The sequence below is a fragment of the Lissotriton helveticus genome, chromosome 3_1, assembly GCF_964261635.1.
Source record: "Lissotriton helveticus chromosome 3_1, aLisHel1.1, whole genome shotgun sequence".
Lineage (NCBI taxonomy): Eukaryota > Metazoa > Chordata > Amphibia > Caudata > Salamandridae > Lissotriton > Lissotriton helveticus.
Window position 1 is genome coordinate 619,404,468 of NC_136061.1, and position 24,540 is coordinate 619,429,007.

The 24,540-nt window shown below is 42.1% G+C and overlaps 1 protein-coding gene across 3 annotated transcripts in view; it reads right to left on the bottom strand.

Moving 5' to 3' along the window:
* The window catches only part of MYRF (myelin regulatory factor), a 462,812-nt gene that overhangs the window by 69,018 nt on the left and 369,254 nt on the right, over nucleotides 1-24,540 (bottom strand). For all 3 annotated transcript variants that reach the window (XM_078680606.1, XM_078680605.1, XM_078680607.1), the window contains 3 exons: nucleotides 23,417-23,526; nucleotides 22,032-22,177; nucleotides 21,391-21,463 (listed from right to left, as the gene is read on the bottom strand). In XM_078680606.1, coding sequence (XP_078536732.1) covers nucleotides 21,391-21,463; nucleotides 22,032-22,177; nucleotides 23,417-23,526 — 329 coding nt within the window. The remainder of the gene's footprint in view (nucleotides 1-21,390; nucleotides 21,464-22,031; nucleotides 22,178-23,416; nucleotides 23,527-24,540) is intronic.

Here is a 24,540-nt window from a genome sequence, read left to right on the forward strand (position 1 = left end):
ACCGAAAGTCTTAAAGTTAGGATTTTTCTTAGTTTAGGAGTAGTAAAGTTAGGACTCCTAAATGCCTTCTGTGAATACCGAAAGTCTCAAAGTTAGGAATTTTCTCAGTTTAGGAGTCCTAAATTTAGGAGTCCTAACTTTACTACTCCTAAACTGAGAAAAATCCTAACTTTAAGACTATCTGTATTCACAGAAGGCATTTAGGAGTCCTAAAGTTAGGACTCCTAACTTCTGTGAATATATCGAAATGAGTAAGTGCCTTCTGTGAATACCAAAATGAGTAAGTGCCTTCTGTGAATACCAAAATGGTAGTAAGTTTAGGATTTTGTCTTAAGTTAGTTCTGTGAATTGGGCCCTGTATTTCCTTCTCTCTTAGTTCAGCCCATCCAAAATTAAATTCTGCGTTTTGTTTGCCATGACCCACATGTACTGTCAATTGTGTCTCTCATCCGATTACTTTAAGCCTACCTTCATCTCTCTCTCACCCTAGGGCAGAGGTCTTCAAACTTTTTTGATGCCGAGATTCCTTTGTCAAACTTTTTAGGTATAAAGACCCGCTTCTGACAAAAACTTCTAGACCTGGTACTCCTCCTCATCGACAACCATAAATGCCCCCAATTCCCACAGCAAATAATTCATAAGGTAGGGAAATAATATTAAACAGTGTTTAGCAAACCAAAGGTCAGTGGGGTTGTAGTCAAAGGTGTAGCTAATAAGAAAGGGCCTTGTGTATGAGGAATTGGCATAGGGCAGTGCCGCAGGACCTTGCTGGGCTGCCCTATACTAATGTGAAAGGGCAGGAATGCACCATATTTATGAAATACAGTACATTCCTGTCCTTTTCCCTTGCGTTGGCGCACAAATTGATGCCTAGCACCAACATAGGCAGGATTGTTTTTGTACAGAAAGGGGCACAAAAACAATCCTGAGAGGCGAGGAGAAGTGTGGCTCAAGTGGTTGGAGCGGCAGACCCTGATGCAGAGGTCTGGCCCGGACCAGGGTTCAATTCCCCGCCTCGGTGGGTCTTGGGCTCAAATTTCTCCGGACCTGACAATTCTCGCCTCGGTGCCTATTCCAATCATGGAGTCCGACTCTGCAACTCTGGGCAATAGCTTGCTTAATCTCCACGACGGCCTCTCGCAGCGGGATGCCTGGCTTTCACCTTGGGATTGCCCTGTAAAGTGGTTATCACACAGGGGAATACCAGGACGGGTTCCCTAAGCAAGCGCTTAGAAACCGGTAGGTGATACAGCGCTATATAAATGAATTACATTTACATTTCTATGTGAGCTGCAGAAGGCAGCACACATGGAAAGAGGAAAAAACTAGGAGAAATGAAAACATTTCTCCGCGTTACGCCTCCATGGGAGAGGCGTCTTTGGAGCTGCCCCAGGTTTATGTGATTTTATAAATATGGGGCAGCATCAAAATCCATGGGTGTTGCGGAGGAATCCCATGCAACAACCATGGAACACCTCCTTGATGCAGAGTAAGGCAATGCAGTGACTTGCGCTGCCATCTCTTACTCCCTATCTATGAGGCCATGCAAAGCCATGCAGGGTGACTTTGCACCACCTCTTAGGTATGGTAGAGGCGCTTGAGCCACCGGAGCATCAAAAAAATGTTATGCTCTGGCGATGCAAGCCTCTTATTAATACGCTCATAAATATTCTGAATGATTTTTACATCTTTCACCATCAAGTACTACCCTAAATGAAAAATAAATGTAAAAAGTTGTTACTCAGTGGGAAATGCACTGTGGTACATTATGAAACCTCTATTAGTTAATGTGCTGCAGAGGTCTGTGTGTAACCAGAGAGCCACATAATTAAATCTTGATTGGTGCAGTTGAGAACAGGGATGTGTATTTTTAGTGCGACGAGGTCACAGCCTGTGACAGAAAGCACTGTGAATATGTAAGTCATTATTTTATACTTGCATTACACACAGTGTAAACAGAGTGCTTCAAACGTGCAAATCGTTTTAAGACAAAATGGTGCTTCCAAAATGTAGATTTTAGTAATACCAGAGCTTAAGTAAGGCAATTTGTTTTTTACATAACTGTCCCTTCAACACCTCTTTAGGGGTACTAAAGGCTGTGTAAATACAGTTAAAATTAAAAGCAAGCAAACACAACAATATGCTGATTTGCATATCGCCATTGTCTAACCCAGGGTGGTGTGGAGTGGAAAAACGATGGATTTGGGCCCAGATCTTTTGACTGGGGTGAATGTGTGACATTGATCCACATTCTGTCCATCATTGTTGTTTTTGCAGTAACCGCTCTAAGTGTACTGGGGATGCTCAGACGTGAGTCCCAGGCACTCCACACCACTGGAGGCAAGCTAGCCGGGCTGATGAGAGGTGTTACCTCGAAACCGGGCCGGTCCTCGGATGCTTGTTTCCGTTCTGGGAAGGACATGGCTTTTGTAGTTCGGACTGAACTGTTCCCATGGGGCACAGGGTCAGCGCTGATTTGCATATCGCCATTGTCTAACCCAGGGTGGTGTGGAGTGGAAAAACGATGGATTTGGGCCCAGATCTTTTGACTGGGGTGAATGTGTGACATTGATCCACATTCTGTCCATCATTGTTGTGTTTGCAGTTACCGCTCTAAGTGTACTGGGGATGCTCAGACGTGAGTCCCAGGCACTCCACACCACTGGAATCAAGCTAGCCGGGCTGATGAGAGGTGTTACCTCGAAACCGGGCCGGTCCTCGGATGCTTGTTTCCGTTCTGGGAAGGACATGGCTTTTGTAGTTCGGACTGAACTGTTCCCATGGGGCACAGGGTCAGCGCTGATTTGCATATCGCCATTGTCTAACCCAGGGTGGTGTGGAGTGGAAAAACGATGGATTTGGGCCCAGATCTTTTGACTGGGGTGAATGTGTGACATTGATCCACATTCTGTCCATCATTTTTGTGTTTGCAGTTACCGCTCTAAGTGTACTGGGGATGCTCAGACGTGAGTCCCAGGCACTCCACACCACTGGAATCAAGCTAGCCGGGCTGATGAGAGGTGTTACCTCGAAACCGGGCCGGTCCTCGGATGCTTGTTTCCGTTCTGGGAAGGACATGGCTTTTGTAGTTCGGACTGAACTGTTCCCATGGGGCACAGGGTCAGCGCTGATTTGCATATCGCCATTGTCTAACCCAGGGTGGTGTGGAGTGGAAAAACGATGGATTTGGGCCCAGATCTTTTGACTGGGGTGAATGTGTGACATTGATCCACATTCTGTCCATCATTGTTGTGTTTGCAGTTACCGCTCTAAGTGTACTGGGGATGCTCAGACGTGAGTCCCAGGCACTCCACACCACTGGAATCAAGCTAGCCGGGCTGATGAGAGGTGTTACCTCGAAACCGGGCCGGTCCTCGGATGCTTGTTTCCGTTCTGGGAAGGACATGGCTTTTGTAGTTCAGACTGAACTGTTCCCATGGGGCACAGGGTCAGCGCTGATTTGCATATCGCCATTGTCTAACCCAGGGTGGTGTGGAGTGGAAAAACGATGGATTTGGGCCCAGATCTTTTGACTGGGGTGAATGTGTGACATTGATCCACATTCTGTCCATCATTTTTGTGTTTGCAGTTACCGCTCTAAGTGTACTGGGGATGCTCAGACGTGAGTCCCAGGCACTCCACACCACTGGAATCAAGCTAGCCGGGCTGATGAGAGGTGTTACCTCGAAACCGGGCCGGTCCTCTGATGCTTGTTTCCGTTCTGGGAAGGACATGGCTTTTGTAGTTCGGACTGAACTGTTCCCATGGGGCACAGGGTCAGCGCTGATTTGCATATCGCCATTGTCTAACCCAGGGTGGTGTGGAGTGGAAAAACGATGGATTTGGGCCCAGATCTTTTGACTGGGGTGAATGTGTGACATTGATCCACATTCTGTCCATCATTGTTGTGTTTGCAGTTACCACTCTAAGTGTACTGGGGATGCTCAGACGTGAGTCCCAGGCACTCCACACCACTGGAATCAAGCTAGCCGGGCTGATGAGAGGTGTTACCTCGAAACCGGGCCGGTCCTCGGATGCTTGTTTCCGTTCTGGGAAGGACATGGCTTTTGTAGTTCGGACTGAACTGTTCCCATGGGGCACAGGGTCAGCGCTGATTTGCATATCGCCATTGTCTAACCCAGGGTGGTGTGGAGTGGAAAAACGATGGATTTGGGCCCAGATCTTTTGACTGGGGTGAATGTGTGACATTGATCCACATTCTGTCCATCATTGTTGTGTTTGCAGTTACCGCTCTAAGTGTACTGGGGATGCTCAGACGTGAGTCCCAGGCACTCCACACCACTGGAATCAAGCTAGCCGGGCTGATGAGAGGTGTTACCTCGAAACCGGGCCGGTCCTCGGATGCTTGTTTCCGTTCTGGGAAGGACATGGCTTTTGTAGTTCGGACTGAACTGTTCCCATGGGGCACAGGGTCAGCGCTGATTTGCATATCGCCATTGTCTAACCCAGGGTGGTGTGGAGTGGAAAAACGATGGATTTGGGCCCAGATCTTTTGACTGGGGTGAATGTGTGACATTGATCCACATTCTGTCCATCATTGTTGTGTTTGCAGTTACCGCTCTAAGTGTACTGGGGATGCTCAGACGTGAGTCCCAGGCACTCCACACCACTGGAATCAAGCTAGCCGGGCTGATGAGAGGTGTTACCTCGAAACCGGGCCGGTCCTCGGATGCTTGTTTCCGTTCTGGGAAGGACATGGCTTTTGTAGTTCGGACTGAACTGTTCCCATGGGGCACAGGGTCAGCGCTGATTTGCATATCGCCATTGTCTAACCCAGGGTGGTGTGGAGTGGAAAAACGATGGATTTGGGCCCAGATCTTTTGACTGGGGTGAATGTGTGACATTGATCCACATTCTGTCCATCATTTTTGTGTTTGCAGTTACCGCTCTAAGTGTACTGGGGATGCTCAGACGTGAGTCCCAGGCACTCCACACCACTGGAATCAAGCTAGCCGGGCTGATGAGAGGTGTTACCTCGAAACCGGGCCGGTCCTCGGATGCTTGTTTCCGTTCTGGGAAGGACATGGCTTTTGTAGTTCGGACTGAACTGTTCCCATGGGGCACAGGGTCAGCGCTGATTTGCATATCGCCATTGTCTAACCCAGGGTGGTGTGGAGTGGAAAAACGATGGATTTGGGCCCAGATCTTTTGACTGGGGTGAATGTGTGACATTGATCCACATTCTGTCCATCATTGTTGTGTTTGCAGTTACCGCTCTAAGTGTACTGGGGATGCTCAGACGTGAGTCCCAGGCACTCCACACCACTGGAATCAAGCTAGCCGGGCTGATGAGAGGTGTTACCTCGAAACCGGGCCGGTCCTCGGATGCTTGTTTCCGTTCTGGGAAGGACATGGCTTTTGTAGTTCAGACTGAACTGTTCCCATGGGGCACAGGGTCAGCGCTGATTTGCATATCGCCATTGTCTAACCCAGGGTGGTGTGGAGTGGAAAAACGATGGATTTGGGCCCAGATCTTTTGACTGGGGTGAATGTGTGACATTGATCCACATTCTGTCCATCATTTTTGTGTTTGCAGTTACCGCTCTAAGTGTACTGGGGATGCTCAGACGTGAGTCCCAGGCACTCCACACCACTGGAATCAAGCTAGCCGGGCTGATGAGAGGTGTTACCTCGAAACCGGGCCGGTCCTCTGATGCTTGTTTCCGTTCTGGGAAGGACATGGCTTTTGTAGTTCGGACTGAACTGTTCCCATGGGGCACAGGGTCAGCGCTGATTTGCATATCGCCATTGTCTAACCCAGGGTGGTGTGGAGTGGAAAAACGATGGATTTGGGCCCAGATCTTTTGACTGGGGTGAATGTGTGACATTGATCCACATTCTGTCCATCATTGTTGTGTTTGCAGTTACCACTCTAAGTGTACTGGGGATGCTCAGACGTGAGTCCCAGGCACTCCACACCACTGGAATCAAGCTAGCCGGGCTGATGAGAGGTGTTACCTCGAAACCGGGCCGGTCCTCGGATGCTTGTTTCCGTTCTGGGAAGGACATGGCTTTTGTAGTTCGGACTGAACTGTTCCCATGGGGCACAGGGTCAGCGCTGATTTGCATATCGCCATTGTCTAACCCAGGGTGGTGTGGAGTGGAAAAACGATGGATTTGGGCCCAGATCTTTTGACTGGGGTGAATGTGTGACATTGATCCACATTCTGTCCATCATTGTTGTGTTTGCAGTTACCGCTCTAAGTGTACTGGGGATGCTCAGACGTGAGTCCCAGGCACTCCACACCACTGGAATCAAGCTAGCCGGGCTGATGAGAGGTGTTACCTCGAAACCGGGCCGGTCCTCGGATGCTTGTTTCCGTTCTGGGAAGGACATGGCTTTTGTAGTTCGGACTGAACTGTTCCCATGGGGCACAGGGTCAGCGCTGATTTGCATATCGCCATTGTCTAACCCAGGGTGGTGTGGAGTGGAAAAACGATGGATTTGGGCCCAGATCTTTTGACTGGGGTGAATGTGTGACATTGATCCACATTCTGTCCATCATTGTTGTGTTTGCAGTTACCGCTCTAAGTGTACTGGGGATGCTCAGACGTGAGTCCCAGGCACTCCACACCACTGGAATCAAGCTAGCCGGGCTGATGAGAGGTGTTACCTCGAAACCGGGCCGGTCCTCGGATGCGTGTTTCCGTTCTGGGAAGGACATGGCTTTTGTAGTTCGGACTGAACTGTTCCCATGGGGCACAGGGTCAGCGCTGATTTGCATATCGCCATTGTCTAACCCAGGGTGGTGTGGAGTGGAAAAACGATGGATTTGGGCCCAGATCTTTTGACTGGGGTGAATGTGTGACATTGATCCACATTCTGTCCATCATTGTTGTGTTTGCAGTTACTACTTCTAAGCATGCCAGCTCTCCTGCGCCTCTGGCTAGGTTATGGCACTTGTGAGGATGACCATGTTGGCTTAGGGTTGTTTTCTTGAGGTGGCACAGAACATCCAGTTGTATCATACGCCTTCAACCTTGAAGTCCTACAGTTGTCACTGGAAGAACTTTGAATCTTAGTGGGAGGGGAAGAGTCGTTGTCTGGTTTCCTGTGATCCTGTAAGAGCATTTGAATTTTTGAGGGATGGCTTTGTGTTGGGTCTTGTGGTCTCAACTCTTCGTGCCCAATGGACCGCCATTCTGGCATTCAGAGGCTAAGATATGTCCTCTGTCTCTCCCTTATTGGCACACCTCTTGCAGATTATTTTGCTTCAGCGTCCTGTCACCCGCTTTCTGGTCCCCCCTGGAATCTTCTGTTGGTGCTTCAAATGTTGACTGGTCCTCCTTTTGAACACCTTGTTTCGGTGGACCTTAAGTTTCTCACTGCTAAAGTTCTTTTTTTGGTGGTAGTTTCTTCTGGTGGCAGTGCTGGTCAGATTGAGCTTTGCCGGCTTCTCTCCCATTTTTACATTTTTGTCTAGACAAGGTAATCTTCCACCCTAGTCAGTTTTTTTCTGCCCAAGGTCTTGTCTGACTTCCACTGTCAGGAAGATATTGTCCTTCCGGTATTTTGTCCTGACCTGTCTTCTCCAGAGGAGGAGAATCTCCATTCTCTGGATGTGTTGAGAGCTCTTTTCATATACCTGGACCATACCAGTGCATTTAGGCAAGTAGATTCATTGTTTGTCACCCATGGTCTCTCTGGGAATGGCCTCAAGTCTTCTTTGTTCACTTTGACCCGGTTGGTGAAGTGTGTTTTTGTTTTGTCTTACGAGACTGCTCACCATTCTCTTCCGTCTTCTGTCCAGGGGCGGTCAACTCAGGGTGTTTCCTCCTCATAGGCCACTGTGTGACATTTGTAATGCTGCTACATGGGCTACTCCCAAAACGTTTGTTTCCCACTACCGACTTCAGTTGGGAACGGCTGCACCCATGGAGTTTGGTGCTCATGTTTTATCAGCTGTACATATTCTGTGATTTGTGCTTTTTTTGCATTAAATATATCAAGTATGTTGCATCATCCCTAGTTTCTGTGTGGATCGATCACCATGCAATTAGGTATGGGCTCATGTTTAAGGACTGAGACAGGAAGACGGACGAGGAGGTAATGCCCGGTTACTTGCTGGTAATCTTCATTACACCGTGTCCAAGTCTTCCTATTCCATTCCTGAGCCCATTCCTCCCTCCCAGGTTTCTGCTTATGATGATTGTTTTTTCTTTCCTATGAGTTTCTTTGGTATTATCAGGCTGTCCTAGTGACATTCTTCCCCCTTAATGCATACTGGGTTGGCAGCACCATACTGGTGGTACTTATTTTGACCTCAGCTAGGTGATAGGTACTGTGGAGCAGGCAAACTGCTCATGTGTAAGGAATGGAATGGGAAGACCTGGACTCAGAGTAATGAAGATTACTGGTAAGTAACCGGGTATTACCTTTTACAATCAGTTTGAAGTTTGAAGTGAAATAGATTAAATGGTGTTTATCCTACTGCCAGCTAGAGTTGGGTTCGGAATGGTGCACTTTGTTTTTCGGTTACGAGTACCCATTGAATCACTGTTGATCAGGTTCCAGAAACCCACACAGTCTGATTTACAAAAGTAAACTAACACTTCTGTGTAAGTTGACTACTTTTTGGCATTCACAAACTGCATGCTAAGTCTGCGGTCCCTATACAGATATGTGCTGAGTTCTTCTACCTCGAGACTCCGCAGTCAGGGCAGTAAACTCTGCACACATAGGGAGTCTGAAGTCGTAAAAATTCATACATAAATGTATGGGAGCCGAATGACCTTACTCACCCTATGCAGGATTGGGCTACCCTTGGGTTAATAGTTGCAAAGCGTAATATTGCACAGAAATGGGGGGCGGCGGAGGTACCGAAGCTAACCGCATGGTGCATGGACATGGATACGGCAATGATAACAGAAAGAACGGTGTTTGTTAATCGTGGTTGCCCCAGGAAATTGAACAAGATCTGGGGGGCATGGAATGTGTTCAGGGGCAATATCTGTGAAGCACCACGGATGAGGGTTTAGAAGAAGACCTTTAGGAGGGAAGAGGCGTGAGATGGATGGGGTGTTGGACACAATCTTGGTGTACTGTCTAATGCTATAATAATGTACTGGAAATGTATAATACTGGGATTTTTAATGATGTACGAGTATCATCTGGAAGAAATATGCCTTCTTAATGCTAATTACAATAAAAAAAGTTTTAAAAAAATCATACATAGTTTGTGAATACCAAAAAGTAGTAAACTTACACAAAGCATACATTTACCTCTGTGAATCAGGACCCTATTGTCCTAGGACACACGCTCCTTTTAAAATGTTTCTATTTTTACCTGCCTATAAGTGAGTCTTTGTAGCTGAGTTATTCAGAAATTTCTTTATAACTAGCTTTAAAGAGTTAGACTACATTACTGCATATGTGGAGACAGGTGGATAACATGTTTCTTTAATACTACAAGCTCGAACCAATTGTTATAGATAACATTTTCGGTTTGCAGCATGTGCTGTTTTATATTACATGCTACGCATAGACTGAATAGCTAAACGCCCTTTCTCCCTTATTATAGAAAGTAGCGGAATTAGTAATATAGAGTGTCTTAACTGGTTGCCCAGCCTGGGCTTCTTGCTTAACTAAATGTCAACACAATGGTGTTCATGAATGTGCAAACAGACTTCTAAGAGACAGCTTTGCTAATGTCAGCAAACAGTTCATTCATAAGAAAGGAAGTCGTGGCTGTCTTCTTACAGGCAAAGTGTGGCAGATGGTGCCATGAAGCATAACAAATCTAAATAGATTTAACAATCCACCAAGCAATCCCTACCTTTTAATTTGTTTTTTCTAGACGTATGGGTGCAACATAGCGCTTAAGAGCTTGTCTAAAATTATGTCTATAAAGATCTTTCTGAAAGAGTTTGTGACTTGGTAGAAATGTTGGCAACTTAATGGAATGGATATTATGAAAAGGAGGCAGATGTTTTGATAGAGAAAGCAGATGAGTGTGAAGCTCTACCCAGTTCTGTGCACCTACAAAAAAAGCTCATTAATGTACAATGCCCGAAGGGCACTAACTGTGCTGTCTTCCAACATTTGTATTGATCTACCATTGGGTGATTCTCCTGGTGACTCCTGCTCAGGAAATCTGCAGAGTGACTGTCCACCCCTGCAGGTGTTCTATCAATTGATAGATGTGATGACATTGAGCCCAATGACAAATTGCCTGTGCCATTAATGATAGCTGAGGGAAATGAGTGCCTCTCCATGTAACAGATGATGCCTATGTTGTTCGTACAAATCAGTGGCATTTGTTGTATTGCTTTTATTGCATCCTTGCAGAGTCAACTGAACTGCCTTTTTAATCAGTGCGCTGATGTACAATTTGGCATATCTCTGAGACTACTTGTTCTAAATTGTCAAGCCTGGCATCTGTCCCCCTCAACACCTGTAAGAGATGCATCTGTGGTGATGGCCACTTATGACTGTGGGTCTGTACATCTGTTTCTTCCACTACTGAAGTGTAGGATGTCCTCTTTCCGCACAATATTAGATCCTCACAGGCCCAGGTTGCCTTGACCTTTCTTAAGGTATTTTTGTAACAGGCCTATTAATAGATGTGCATTTGGAATCAGAGCAATGCAAGAAGCCATCATTAACATTACTTTTATTACCTTCCTCTCTGTCAGAGGATGTTACACCTCGTAAAGGGGAATCTGTTTGTAAATGCACCATCACGCTTTTCCTGACAACAAATTCAATATGGCCCAGAGACATTGTTGATTTGAAGTAGTTTCAATTTTGACTTCCTTATGTTGATTCTGAACACCAATCTGTGAAGTAACTTAATAGTTTGTGGAGTGTGGTTTTGAGTTTTCTGTTGAATTATCTCCTTTAACAGTCAATCTTTCAAGTACGGGTAGACACGTATCTTGTGGTTGTGCAGATGTCCTGCTACCAGTGACACATGCATTGTGAGCGCTATCAGGGCTGATCTGATGCTGAATGAGAGTACGTGTAATTGCCAATGTGTGTCATTACTGCAAATTGAAAGCATTTCCAGTGAGTTGGGTCCATTGGTACAAGGAATCAATCATCCTTTGCATCTAATGTTGTAGTCTGCCATTTACAATAGAAGGATGACTTCCTGGATTGCCATTTTGAAATACAATGTTGAGCATGTAGCTGTTGAGGAGGCATGAATATAGAATCCGTTGTTATGTCCCATCATGTATGGCAATAAGGAAGTATCCTGACACACATATAGTCATTTTCTGCAGCTGGTACCTCACTGAAAGCCCCCTTCTGCAGTAGGGCAGTGACTTCTTCAACAGTCGTAGAACTTTCTTTGGTCTGTGTCTTCCTGGAGGACGCTATAATGGTATTGGGCGAAATTCTCTGAAATACCCTCTTTGTACTGTGTAAAGCACCCATTGATCTGAGGTCGTTGGGATCCATTGGTTTGGGCAATACACTGTATACCCAATAGGTTTTGGGTAATCAGGGTAAACATGTGTGTTACATTTTATCATCATGGTTTTCTCCTGTACCTTTAAATCCTCCTTGTTTTCCTTTAAGTGTTCTTAGAACACTACTGTGTCCTTGCCTACAGGTCAGTTGCACTGTTCCTGTGGACCAAGAGACTGCTGTTCATGTTGCTGTGCTGCTCAATAAACCAACCTACTTTACCACCTGTTCCAGTGGTTATTTAACAAAATTGGCGACGAGGGTGGGATTCATTGGTTAAAGAGCAGCACAGAGGTGGAGTTTATCGATTTTCTTAAAAAAAAAAGAAAAAATCTACAATCAAGAACTTCTTCCCTCAAAGAAGCATCTAGGAAGATTGACAAGAATTATATTCACAAGAAGAAGAAAATCCGATTCCGAGAACTCCTACCAACGAAAATCTGATGAATTAGAAACATTTTAAGGTAATTCTGTGTGTTTACCTTTGAATTACATGACTCTGGCTGGTGGATCGGTTTTGATGCGTGTAATAGACACGAGACTACGTATGCGCGAGTCTGCACCAGCTGTTGCCTGGAACGTGCCCATCTGCGCGTGAGAGCCTACTCGAGATTTGATTGTCAGCTGTTGCCTGGAACGAGTCCATCTGCGCGTGACTGTCTGCTCGAGATTGGGTGCGCGAAGTGCGTCATTTAAACCAGCTGTGCAGCGAAGGAGTCCTCGCGCTACTGAACATAAAGACACCGGCGCCAAGGCGGATCAGCGCGTGATGACGTAATCACGCATTGGAAATAAGCGCGGCGGCCATTTTGGATTGGGTTGCTTTTAGGTTGCGTTTCCATAGCAACCAACCACCGTTTCTCTCCGTTTTTGTTTTCTCTACACTTGTATTTGAGACTTCATCCAAGAAACGAGAACATCATCAGGAAGATACTACAGAAAGACAAAACATCTTCATTTGTCGGGTATTACATATTTTTGGGTCAATAATCAAAATTTCGTTTTGGTTTCTTACTCTGGAAGAAAACACATGAGACAAATTTCACTTCAGCAATTTAAAGAAGCTATATATATCATAGCTTACTCTGGTGTTTTTGATTTATCTGCCATTGTGTTAGTTTAGAAATTATTACACTGTGTTTATTGGTTTCACAAATTGGTCATTATTATTTTAGTTTCATTATTTTAAAAAAGGGAAAGGTACTGAAATAGAGAGTATGCAGTTTGACCCACCTGAAAAATTTTTGCAGAATAAGGGTGATCCACCCATTCCATGGACTCGTTGGAAAGAAGAATTTTTTAACTACATGAAGGCAATAGATGGAGAACGTATGGGTTCTGAAAGGAAGAAAAGCATTCTCTTACACTGTTTGGGTTCTGAGGGGCAAATGGTATTTAGAGCTTTACCCCCTATTCCGCCTGAGTTAGGTGAAGGAGAAGGTACCAATGTATATAAAGAGGCTCTACTTAGAATTGAAAAACGTTTTAAACCAGTTTCTAATATAGCGCTTAATAGGTATAAATTTTATACTCGGGCGCAACAAGAATCTGAATCGTTTGATGAATTTATGACTGCTTTGAGATCTTTGTCCATTCATTGTAATTTTGGTGCCATTTGTGATGAGATGTTGAGAGATCAAATTATAGTTCATGTGAAAAACAAGAAAACGCAAGAACGTTTATGGGAGTTAGGTGACCCAAAGTTATCTGAAGCAATCGCTATTGCGAAGTCTTTAGAACAGTCGGAGAAATGGATGCTCACTGTTCAAAAACATGTTACCAATAAGTCTAATTCGCATGATGAGGTTTGTCTTGTTAAACATAAAGAAGGACAAATCAATGAAAGTCAACAAGTATTTTCCAATACCAATAGATTCAACAACACAACTAATTTTAAGAGATATGGTAAAGCTATGGTTTGTTATAAATGTGGTAGTAAAATGCATGTTGCTTCATATGCTGGATGCCCCGCTATCAACAAAGAGTGCAGAAAGTGTGGAAGGTTAGGACATTTCTCCACTGTTTGTAGAGATTCAAGGATGTCTGTGCAAGGTCCCAAAGATAAAGTTGCTGTTGTCACAGAAGATCTTTCAAAAACTTGCACTTGTGCTTGTACTAGTTTAGAGCACTGTGATTCACCCAATAAAGGCTTTGTGGTTTATTTGGCTGGAGAGATTTCTTTGATAGATGACAATGATCAACTTATTAAAAAACCTATTTGTAAGATGTTTGTTTTGGGTGTCAGTCTTAACTTGATGGCTGACTCTGGTTCACCCTGGACTATTATTACCAAGGATTACTTTGAAGAACGGTTAAAACAGGTTCTGAATTTAAAAGACATTCTTCCTTCTGAGATCAGGGCAATTAGTTTTAATGGTACTATGGTAACAATGTTAGGTCTTTTCCAGGTCAGAATTACTTTCAAATCCAGGACTGTCAACATTAAATTATATATTGCAGTCAAAGGTGTGAATGTCGTTGGATGGAAAGATTTATGGAAATTTGGCATTATTTTAAATCCTCGCGCAAAAGATCCTGTCATTTTAGGTGAAATTTTTGAAGATGATAACATTTCCGCCATTTCAAATGATGGAGGTGCTGATATAATAAAAGGTGAATTTAAGGATGTGTTCTCTGACAAACTAGGTATGCTCAAGAATTTTTCACACAAAATAAAACTGAAATCTGGTTCTGTTCCGGTTAGGCAAAAGCTGAGAGGGGTACCCATCAATGTGAGGGATGATTTGAGGAAAATGTTAGATGACTTAGTGGCTGAGAATATTATTGAACCCATTGATTCTGCAGAATGGGTTTCCCCGATTGTTTTAGTCAGGAAACCGGACAAATCTTTGAGAATGTGTGTGGACCTCAGGGCACTTAATTTGGCCATTATTGTGGACTGTCATCCCCTCCCAAATATAAATGAGGTGGTTTCTATGCTGGAAGGCGCAAAGGTGTTCTCTACCCTAGATCTAAGATCGGCTTATCACCAGATCACACTTACTGATGAATCCAAGTGTCTAACGTCTTTTATTACTCCTCATGGTCTTTTTCAGTATAACAGGATGCCGTTTGGTTTAGCCTCAGCTGCCTCAGTTTTCCAAAGGGTCATGTACAACATTTTTAGGGATCTAGATCATTGTGTGAAATGTTTTCAAGATGACATTTTAATTTTTTCAGGTACTGTGGAGGACCATATGGGTCATTTACGATCTGTGTGTGAAAAACTAAGGAATAGTGGCTTAACCTTGAAAGCTAGCAAGTGCAAGTTATTTCAATCTTCAGTTGAATATTTGGGACACACATTATCAGGTGATGGGGTAGTGCCGAAAAGATCAAATGTGGATGGTATCAGTAATGCCCCACCGCCTACTAACAAAGACCAATTATTATCATTTGCAGGAATGTGTGAATATTATAGTAAATTCGTAAATAATTTTGCCAACAAAATGGAGCCTTTGAGGAAGCTTTTGAGACATGGAAATTCTTTTGTTTGGGAAGAGGAACAACAGGTAGCTTTTGAACGCATCAAGTCTGATATTTTGCATGCTCCTACACTTAGACCTTTCTGCCTGAATAAGTTGTGTGTCATCACGGTGGATGCCAGTATGTATGGTCTTGGGTCTGTCTTGTCTCAAAAGGCTGGCAAAGATGAGTGGAATGTGTGTTTTGCGTCCCGTACCCTAAATGATACAGAACGTAGGTATGCGGTCATTGAAAAAGAGCTTTTAGCTTGTGTGTGGGCCATTGAGCACTTCAGGAATTTCATTTGGGGAAATAAGTTTGTGCTGAGAACCGATCACAAACCACTAGTTAACATTTTATCCCCAGGTGGAGGTTGGAATGCCACGGCTCGCATTTCCAGACTTACTTCACGACTCCAAGAATATTCTTTCACTCCGGAGTATGTCCCAGGAAAAAGAAATGTGGTGGCAGACTTCTTGTCTCGTCATCCATCTCCGGTTTCTGAGTGCAAGAGTTTGAATGACACTGATGTGGTCACTTGTTTGCAGGATGTTCTATCTACTGATTTCATTGAGATTTCTGAAGATTTATGGAAAACTGCTGATGAACAAGATCTTACTTTACAAAATATTAAAAAATTCATTTTAGAGGGTTGGCCTGATAAAAAATTGTTAAAAGAAAATTTTATGCCATTTTTCAATATTTCAACTGAGCTTGAGTTGGAGAATGATTTGGTTTTTAAATCGGGTAAATGTGTCCCACCTTTTGATATACAGAACCTAATTCTAGATCTTGCACATAAAACACATCCAGGTATGTCTGCCATGAAAAGACTGATTAGGAATTATTTCTGGTGGCCATCTTTGGATCGTTTAGTTGAACACAAGGTCAGAGAGTGTGCTGTGTGTGTAGGAAATGACAAAATGTTGAAAGTTAATGTTCCTCCATTGAAGACGACCCCTTGGCCCACATTACCTTGGAAAAAACTTGCCTTTGACATTTCTGGCCCCTTTATGTGTCTTCCCTCTGATTCCCGATATGCTCTTGTGTTGGTGGATTACCACTCAAAATGGCCAGAAGTCAAATTTGTTTCTTCCACTTCCACAAATGTTGTTATAGAATTTTTCAAGGAAGTTTTTTCTAGAGAGGGCTGTCCGTCCATTCTGGTCACGGATAATGGCGTGCAACTCACTTCTCTAGAAATGGAGACTTTTCTCAAATTACATTCTATCAAGCACAATACTGTCTCTTTTTATGAACCACATGAAAATGGTTTGGTGGAGCGTTTTAATAGAGTTTTAAAAGGTTTTATATCTGAGGTCTGTAAGTCTAGGTCAGATTGGAAGACTTTTTTAAGAGAAAAGTTGTGGTGTTACAGAATTACTCCTCATTCAACCACTGAAGTCAGCCCCTTTCGTTTGCTTAAAGGACGTGATCCTGTTTCTACCATTTGTCCTTGGTGGTTCAGGGATAAATGTCTCAACAAGTCGTTCTCACAAGACTTGGTTGAACAAGCACCTCAGAAGGTTGAAAACAAACAACAAAAAAGCAAATTGTGGTATGACAAAAAGTGGAATGTAAAATCTCCTGATTTTTCTGTGGGAGATGTTGTGAGGATCAAGAGACCTGGCATTCTTTCAAAATGTTCGAATAAGTTTGGTAAGCCAATGAAACTAGTAAAGGTTTTTAGTAATAGTGTCATTACCCAGGATGGCAGATTATGGAACTTTAAGCGGGTTGCAAAGTGTCCCACTGTGCAACAAACTTCCATTTCCGCTGTTCCCAAGCATACCAGCAGTTCCATCGCTTCAAGGGTAAGATTATCCAATCGTCCTAGATCATTGCCTGTAAGGTTTCATGACTATGTTTCTTAACGGTTAATCTTTCTTGCCTGTAAGGTTTCATGACTATGTTTCTTAACGGTTAATCTTTCTTTTTATGGAAGGGAGATGTGTTACATTTTATCATCATGGTTTTCTCCTGTACCTTTAAATCCTCCTTGTTTTCCTTTAAGTGTTCTTAGAACACTACTGTGTCCTTGCCTACAGGTCAGTTGCACTGTTCCTGTGGACCAAGAGACTGCTGTTCATGTTGCTGTGCTGCTCAATAAACCAACCTACTTTACCACCTGTTCCAGTGGTTATTTAACAATGTGCTTAGTCATTCTTCGGAATCCTGGCTTGCCGAGAATCGCCTCAAACTCAATGCGCTGAAGACTGAGTTCCTCCTGATCTCACCTCCCGCAAAAATCTCTACCGCTCAAACATGGCTTAAGCACCTAACGGCTCTAAATGTACAACCTACCATTGTAGACTCAGCAAAATCTTTAGGCATAACACTTGACGCCAATCTCAACATGCAGCAGCACATCAGCAAGGCAACCAAAGGAGCGAACTTCCAAATCAATACCTTGAGAAAACTTAAACCCTTCCTTCCAGCCAAAGACTTCCAAACTGCAGTACAATCTATAGTCATCCCGCACATAGAATACGATAGCACCGCCCTCTGCGGGCTCCCCCTAACTTCAACGGCACCCCTAGGAGCGTCCCTTAACACTGCAGCGAGACACATTACTGGCTCAAAAAAACACTCGCATATTTCCCCTGACTTTAAATCCCTGAACTGGCTACCTTTTGAAGCCAGAATACATCTGAAAATCGCCTTCATGACACACAAGGCTGTACACATGCACTCACCCGCCTACCTCACTCAAAAGCTGACAATTTCTGGTGGCTCTAGAACTACCAGAAGCACAAACAATCTTCTGCTGAAGCCTCGAAGATTTCGGAAGGAAAAAACCTATAAACGCTCCTTCTCAGGAATGGCGCCCAGGATCTGGAACTCACTCCCTCCTGAAACCAGGCTCATCTCCTCCAACAAACTTTTTAAGAAAGAAGTAAAAGCGATCCTCATGGCTAAATACACATGATCTATTATTCTGTACTTCTCAAGAATCTGCCTGACCCCTTCGACTATTTGTATTACTTGTATTATCGACTTATTTGATTGTATATGTTCCCTCTTTGTATATTTTTATATTGTTGACGCACCTGTCTGACTTTGCATACTGTACCTACACCACCTCAACTATTCCTACTCTTGTACTACTGATGCACCTGTGTGACTATACACCCTGTACTCACCTACTTCAACTATGCCTACCTTTATGCTATCTCCAAAAGCATTTAAGCACGCTTAAACAAGTATATGCTCCTTCTTTTTGTACTTTTATATTATTGGCGCAACTGTTTGACTATGCACCTTGTACCGACACTACCTCAACTTTGACATACCTCTTGTATTTTGACCTACCTATGTAACTATGCACCTTGTACCTAACTACCCCAACTATTACATTCTATTATTCTATCACCCCCTTGTCCTTGTAAAGCGCTCTGATATCTGCAAAGATCTTGTTTGCGCTATATAAAACTTTCAAAATAAAATAAAATAAAATTGGTTTGGGCAATACACTGTATACCCGATAGGTTTTGGGTAATCAGGGTAAACATGTGCTTAGTCATTCTTCGGAAGCAAAGGTACCTTTCCCTTGCCATTCATTTACCATTCACCATGTGTTACCATGGAAATTGCTCTTGAGCACTGCTGAGGCTGCTTGAATGCAGCTGTTGTTGCTGTTCAGCTTGTTTGTACATTTGATGAGATTTAAAATACTGTTTAGGATCGGATGCCAGTCTGCATGTTTACCATCTCTCACAGAAAGGGTGTTATAAGGGTAAAACTCCCATCAACTATGCTATTTTGGTGTCCTTAATTTATTCTAACACAATCAGTTTTAGAGCCAAATAGATGTACCACATCGTACAGTATGATTACCATATACTGCTATACAGCCAGTCAAAAACGTAGGTAGGCAGACAAAATATCGAAATTAAAATATCGATATGCAATAATATCGATGTTTTAATATCGATGGTACAGTATATCGATGTGCCATAATATCGACAGACAGAATATCGAGATTAAGGTATGTATGTTAGTAATATCGAAATTTTGTTGTTTAGTGTTATGTATTTTATTTTGTTGTTTATATGTTTGCTAAATATGTTTAGAAATGTATGTTTGAAAATTAGTTATTTTGTTAACATTTTGCGTTTTAGTATTAGAGCGGGTTGTGGGTTTATAGGGGAATAGGGTGGGAAGTAATTTAATAATAATTAATTAATCAATATATATTTGTACATATTTTTAATTAATAATTAATTGGTAATTAATTAATATTAATTAGTTAATTAATTAATATAATTTTGGACATATTTTTCATTAATAATTAATTGGTAATTAATTAATATTAATTAGTTAAGTAATTAATATAAATTTGTACATATTTTTATTTAATTATTAATTGGTAATTAATTAATATTAATTAGTTAATTAATTAATATAATTTTGTACATATTTTTAATTAATAATTAATTGGGAATTAATTATTATTATTTAGTTAATTACATTAATTAGATTAATTTTTTAATATATATAATTTTTTTTATTGTTAATTAATTATTTGGGAAAAATTAATATTAATTAGTAAATTAAATTAATTATAGCTAATGTGCTAATATATTTACTTTATTGTTATTGTTAATTAATAATTAATTGGTAATTAAATAATGTTAATTAATTTTGGGTAAAGGAGTATTTTTAGGGTTCAGGGTCAGTTTTCAGTTCTTGGGTAAAGGGGTATTTTTGGGGTTCAGGGTCAGTTTTCAGTTCTTCGGTAAAGGGGTATTTTTAGGGTTCAGGGTCAGTTTTCAGTTTTTGGGTAAAGGGGTATTTTTAGGGTTCAGGGTCAGTTTTCAGTTCTTGGGTAAAGGGATATTTTTGGGGTTCAGGGTCAGTTTTCAGTTTTTGGGTAAAGGGGTATTTTTAGGGTTCAGGGTCAGTTTTCAGTTTTTGGGTAAAGGGGTATTTTTAGGGTTCAGGGTCAGTTTTCAGTTTTTGGGTAAAGGGGTATTTTTAGGGTTCAGGGTCAGTTTTCAGTTCTTGGGTAAAGGGGTATTTTTAGGGTTCAGGGTCAGTTTTCAGTTTTTGGGTAAAGGGGTATTTTTAGGGTTCAGGGTCAGTTTTGGGTTTTTGGGGTACAGGGGTATTTTTAGGGTTCAGGGTCAGTTTTGGGTTTTTGGGGTACAGGCGTAAAGGGTAAAAATAAAATAAATTTAAATTTAATTTAAATCAATTAAATGAAATTAAAAGAAATAAAATTACATTAAATTATTAAATTTTTAATTTATTTTAAATGTATATGTATTACTTTTAATTATTTAATTATGTTTTAATGTTTTTATTAATATTTGTTAAATTATATGTATTTTAACATTATTTTTACATTATTATTAATACATTTAAAAAAACGATATTTTTAATTTCGATATTTTTGTACTACGATATTATTTTTTCGATATTTTTGTACTTACCTTTATGAAGATAGGATCCCGATATTATTGTCCTCGATATTTTTGTTGCGATATTTTTGTATTGCGATATTTTTGTGGTCGATATTATGTCAGACATTCAAAAACGTAATATGCTAAGCGTGGTATGTCTGCTGCTAGGAGATGCTTTTAAGGGTCTGCCTACAAACTGTGTATGCAGCTCCCAGTGAACACATATTCCAATAATGTACGCGTATTTCAGTTCTGTGTATGAGAAAGGCATCGTGGTCAGGAGATAGGCAAAGATTACATACCTGGCATGACAATGAGGACAGTTTTGAAAGGACATACTTTCTATTGCCCCGAGTACATTTTCAACAGAGAGTACATGGAAAGCTGTTGAATTTGAGGGGTACATGGCCCCTGGAAGAGCATGAGGCCCTGTAGTGCAGGAATCGATGTTGATCTGTCTCTATAAGATATCGGCTGGTGGAAAGGCAACGAAGGTCATTTAATCCAGATATCAAAGTCAAAATAGACAGGTTGAACCCAAACTAAAGCATAGAACTGTGTTGAACTCAGAGCCTCGGCTATGCACATTCAAACTCAATTGAGAAAAAACAACCTAACATGGAGTCGCGCCCATGGTTATAGCCAGCAAGGAAGGAGTCACTATATACCTTGTAACTCAAGACACTGCTAGGCAGAAAAACAACTTTCTAATGCCCCAGTCCAACACTAGATTACAGGAGTATGTAGAGCATGTGTATCTACAGAAACAAATGCATATTATTTATACGACATCAGCCTTAAAAGATAAAAAGTGCTTAAAAACATTGGATCCCACTAATTTACTTCCTTTTTTTATTTTATTATTGTTTGGAGAGGGCAGCCGGTGCACACGCTGAATGAATAGTATTCTTCTTCTAAATGCTTTTCACACCCACCAATAAACGTATTAACTGTTCATACTCCTGTCCATTTTGTTTCTTTACCTTTCATTACCCGTTCCCTCACCCTGCTTTCCGTAGTCCTCATGATGTGCTGCCTTAACAATATATCCTCTGCAGAAAGAAACAATATTGAAAGAAGTCTCACCTTGCCAATGACCTTGGAAGGCCTTTTTTTGAATGGCACACTTCCTGCACGGCTGAACTGGCTTCCTGTTTGGCTGAGAAAAGAGTAAAAAGTGAAGTGAGCAGGATCTGGAATGGAGCGTATCCATGAGAAGGGTGGCACGAGGGCACAACTTCGTTGAGGCAGGGCTTCAGTAGCCTGAGGCAGCTCAGGTGCAGTAAAAGGCAAAGGTGCAAGCTGGATCTGCAAGGAGTTATGGAATCTCTGGGACTTAGGCTGAGTAGATCATAGGATATGGAGAAATTTGATAAGAAGAGAATCTGGAAGGACAAGGAAGAGGATGTGTGGAGCAAGGTGAAAGTTGGTTGAGATGAGATATGCTTTTGCAGTACGGCAGGGATGAGAGTGTTTGGATGTTGGGTGGGTGACTTCCAAACGCAGGGACCTTGACGGAGGATGGCTGAGATGTTGTTCTGTGGCTGTGGATGGTATTTTAGGAGATGACAATTTTCTTGTGTTAATGAAGTCAGCATCGACAATGAGCAAGTAAAAAGTGAGATGCATAGTTCCATCTGCCATGCACGAGGATGGGATCCGTGTGGTCAGAATGAGTCAGTGGTTAGACAGAGGGTATAACAGGAGAGATGGTGGGGTATCACTACCTGACAGTGGACTTCATGCTGTCCAGCCTCTTCAATTTGGCAAGTTTTCGACTCCAACGCTCCAGCTCATCAATCCGTGTCTCTAGGTTGTCAGTCAATTTACAGAGCTCCTTGACAGCTCCTACATTCTCCATGAAGATACGCTCCTGTCCACCACAAGCAGAGAACAGATAAAGATCAAGTCTCCAGTTTAAGGCACCACAAAAGACAGAATAATAGGCTGTTCTCTACTGAAGGAGATAACATTTTAATTTACTGTGATGCAAACATCTGAATCTATGTGGCCTCTGCTCTCCTGTAGCTAGGTGTAGGGGTATCCTACTCTGGTATTAGGAAAGGGATTTTAATTCCCATTAGGTTAAAGATCTATCAACTATCTATGCCAATATAGTCATATCTGAAGTTTCAGAGGGAAAGTAACAGCACCAGCATGTCCCCTTGGATCTCACCAGTCAAACACTTGCTGATACTAAAACTCTTCTTGTAAATAAAACAACAATTGTTCCTCCTCAGAAAATAGTAAATAGTTAACTTGATGGTACCAAGGAGGGCAAGATGGTTTCAAGATTATGCCGAACCACTATAAAGGGTAAGAAACTATCCAGAATGAACTGAATCATTTTGGAGGCAACAGAGAACCAAGACTAAGCTAAGGTTATGCCAAGGACAAATCAGAAATGGGCTACACTCAGACATGGAGGATAGGAGTGACCTAAACTATGGTACAATACAACAAAGCCTAAAGGAGAGTCATGTCTCATCTGATCCAACTTGGAGGACATAGTAAAATTAATTGAATTGGAATAAAAAGAAAAGGAATACATTGTGCTGGTCCACATTGGGGTGGGTGTGGGGGAGGGGTGGTACATTATTACAAGGACTCAGGGAGTCTAACCAGGGAGATACCAGAGAACCATGATAAAGCTAAACTAATCCAGAGGACACAGAATAATTATAACTAACACCAGTTGACCTGAATGACAGCAGTCCAAAACTATACTGGAACCCCATGCAGGTCAGAATAAACCCATTCTCAGGATGTCCACCATGAGAAGTAGAATTAAGACTAAGTAAGGCTAAACTAACCTAGAGGACAGAAGAGTAAACCTCGTCTTGGACAATAGGAATGACTTAGGCTACCCTGAGATTTATAGCTAGAATGTCTGTTCAACACGTAGGACATGAAAAAACGTGGGATGAGAGTCTCTAACCTCAGGGATAGATGTAAGACTAAATCAAACTAATTGGGGAGGAAAGGAGAAATCTGGGTTTATACTATGCTATGTTTACATAGTCGATGTGAGGTCCTGGAGCAGCTGTACACTCCACCCCCACTCCTCCAGAGTCAAGTGAGGACTTTAGATAAATCTGACACAGTTTCTCACCTTATTCACCACTAGGAAGTTCTCAATGGTTTTGCCGTTTGCAAAGACCACGTCGCCAGTGTCCTTAACCGCTTCTGGAAGAATCTCCTTCACCTCCTGAGCAATGACACCTGCCACAGATTTCATTTCATAAACATTACAATCTTCAAGTAAGCAGCATTTGTAAAGGGTAATACTGCTCAATTCTGCATTTTCATCAGGTAGAAATTGCAATAAGTAATGGGGAACACAGAGTAAATGTTGAGTTACTCTATCACTGATTTCATATCTATTACTGGACACTTTGTGAAAGATACTGATGAGAGCATCTTCTCTACACTGGTTCATAATCTGGAGAATGGTACAGTCTTTTAAAGGAGGTACTAACCGCCCAGGAAAGTGTAATGTGCCCATTAGCAATGCCATATGTCTATCTGCCTTTTTGGATAATGTATCTGTACATCTTATACAGAGGCTGTTTGTGTATTTGTCTGGTATTTGAGGTTCTATGTCTGTGTCTTAAATTATTGATGTCTGTGTGTCTGTTATGAATCTGAATTAATGTATGTACGGCTGTTTGTTTTGCAATCAGTGTAATGTATTGGTGTGTATGTTGTGGTTTGTGTGTCTAACTATGACACGTTCTATATATGTGTTTGTCAGTGTGAATGCCGTTGTTAGTATGTTTTGGTATTTGTGGTCCTATGTGCCTGCCTTTTTTCAGATATGTTTATGTCTGTCTTTTGGGATATTCATTTATTTGTGTGTCGATCTACTTGTCTCTTCCTACACTGGTCTGTTCCAATATGTCTATATTTATAGTGTTTAGTTCAGCCCTAAACATACAATCTTGCAGCCCATTCAGATTGCTTTACCAAAGGGTTATTAAGTCTAAATGTGGGACGAGGTTCATTTTATTTTCCTGTGTGGCCTTAAAGTGGCAGATATTCAGAGAAAAGCCCACAAAGTTTCACAACATCCTCCACGTCATGTCACAACATCACATATGAAGCCCCCTCACAAGTTTTAACAATAATGGCACAGGGATCCAGAGTGCAAATACATTTAAATTCATCCATCTAATATTTCTGTGCGACAAGTGGGTCATTTGGCAACACTTCACTGCTTTAAATTCACACTCGCTG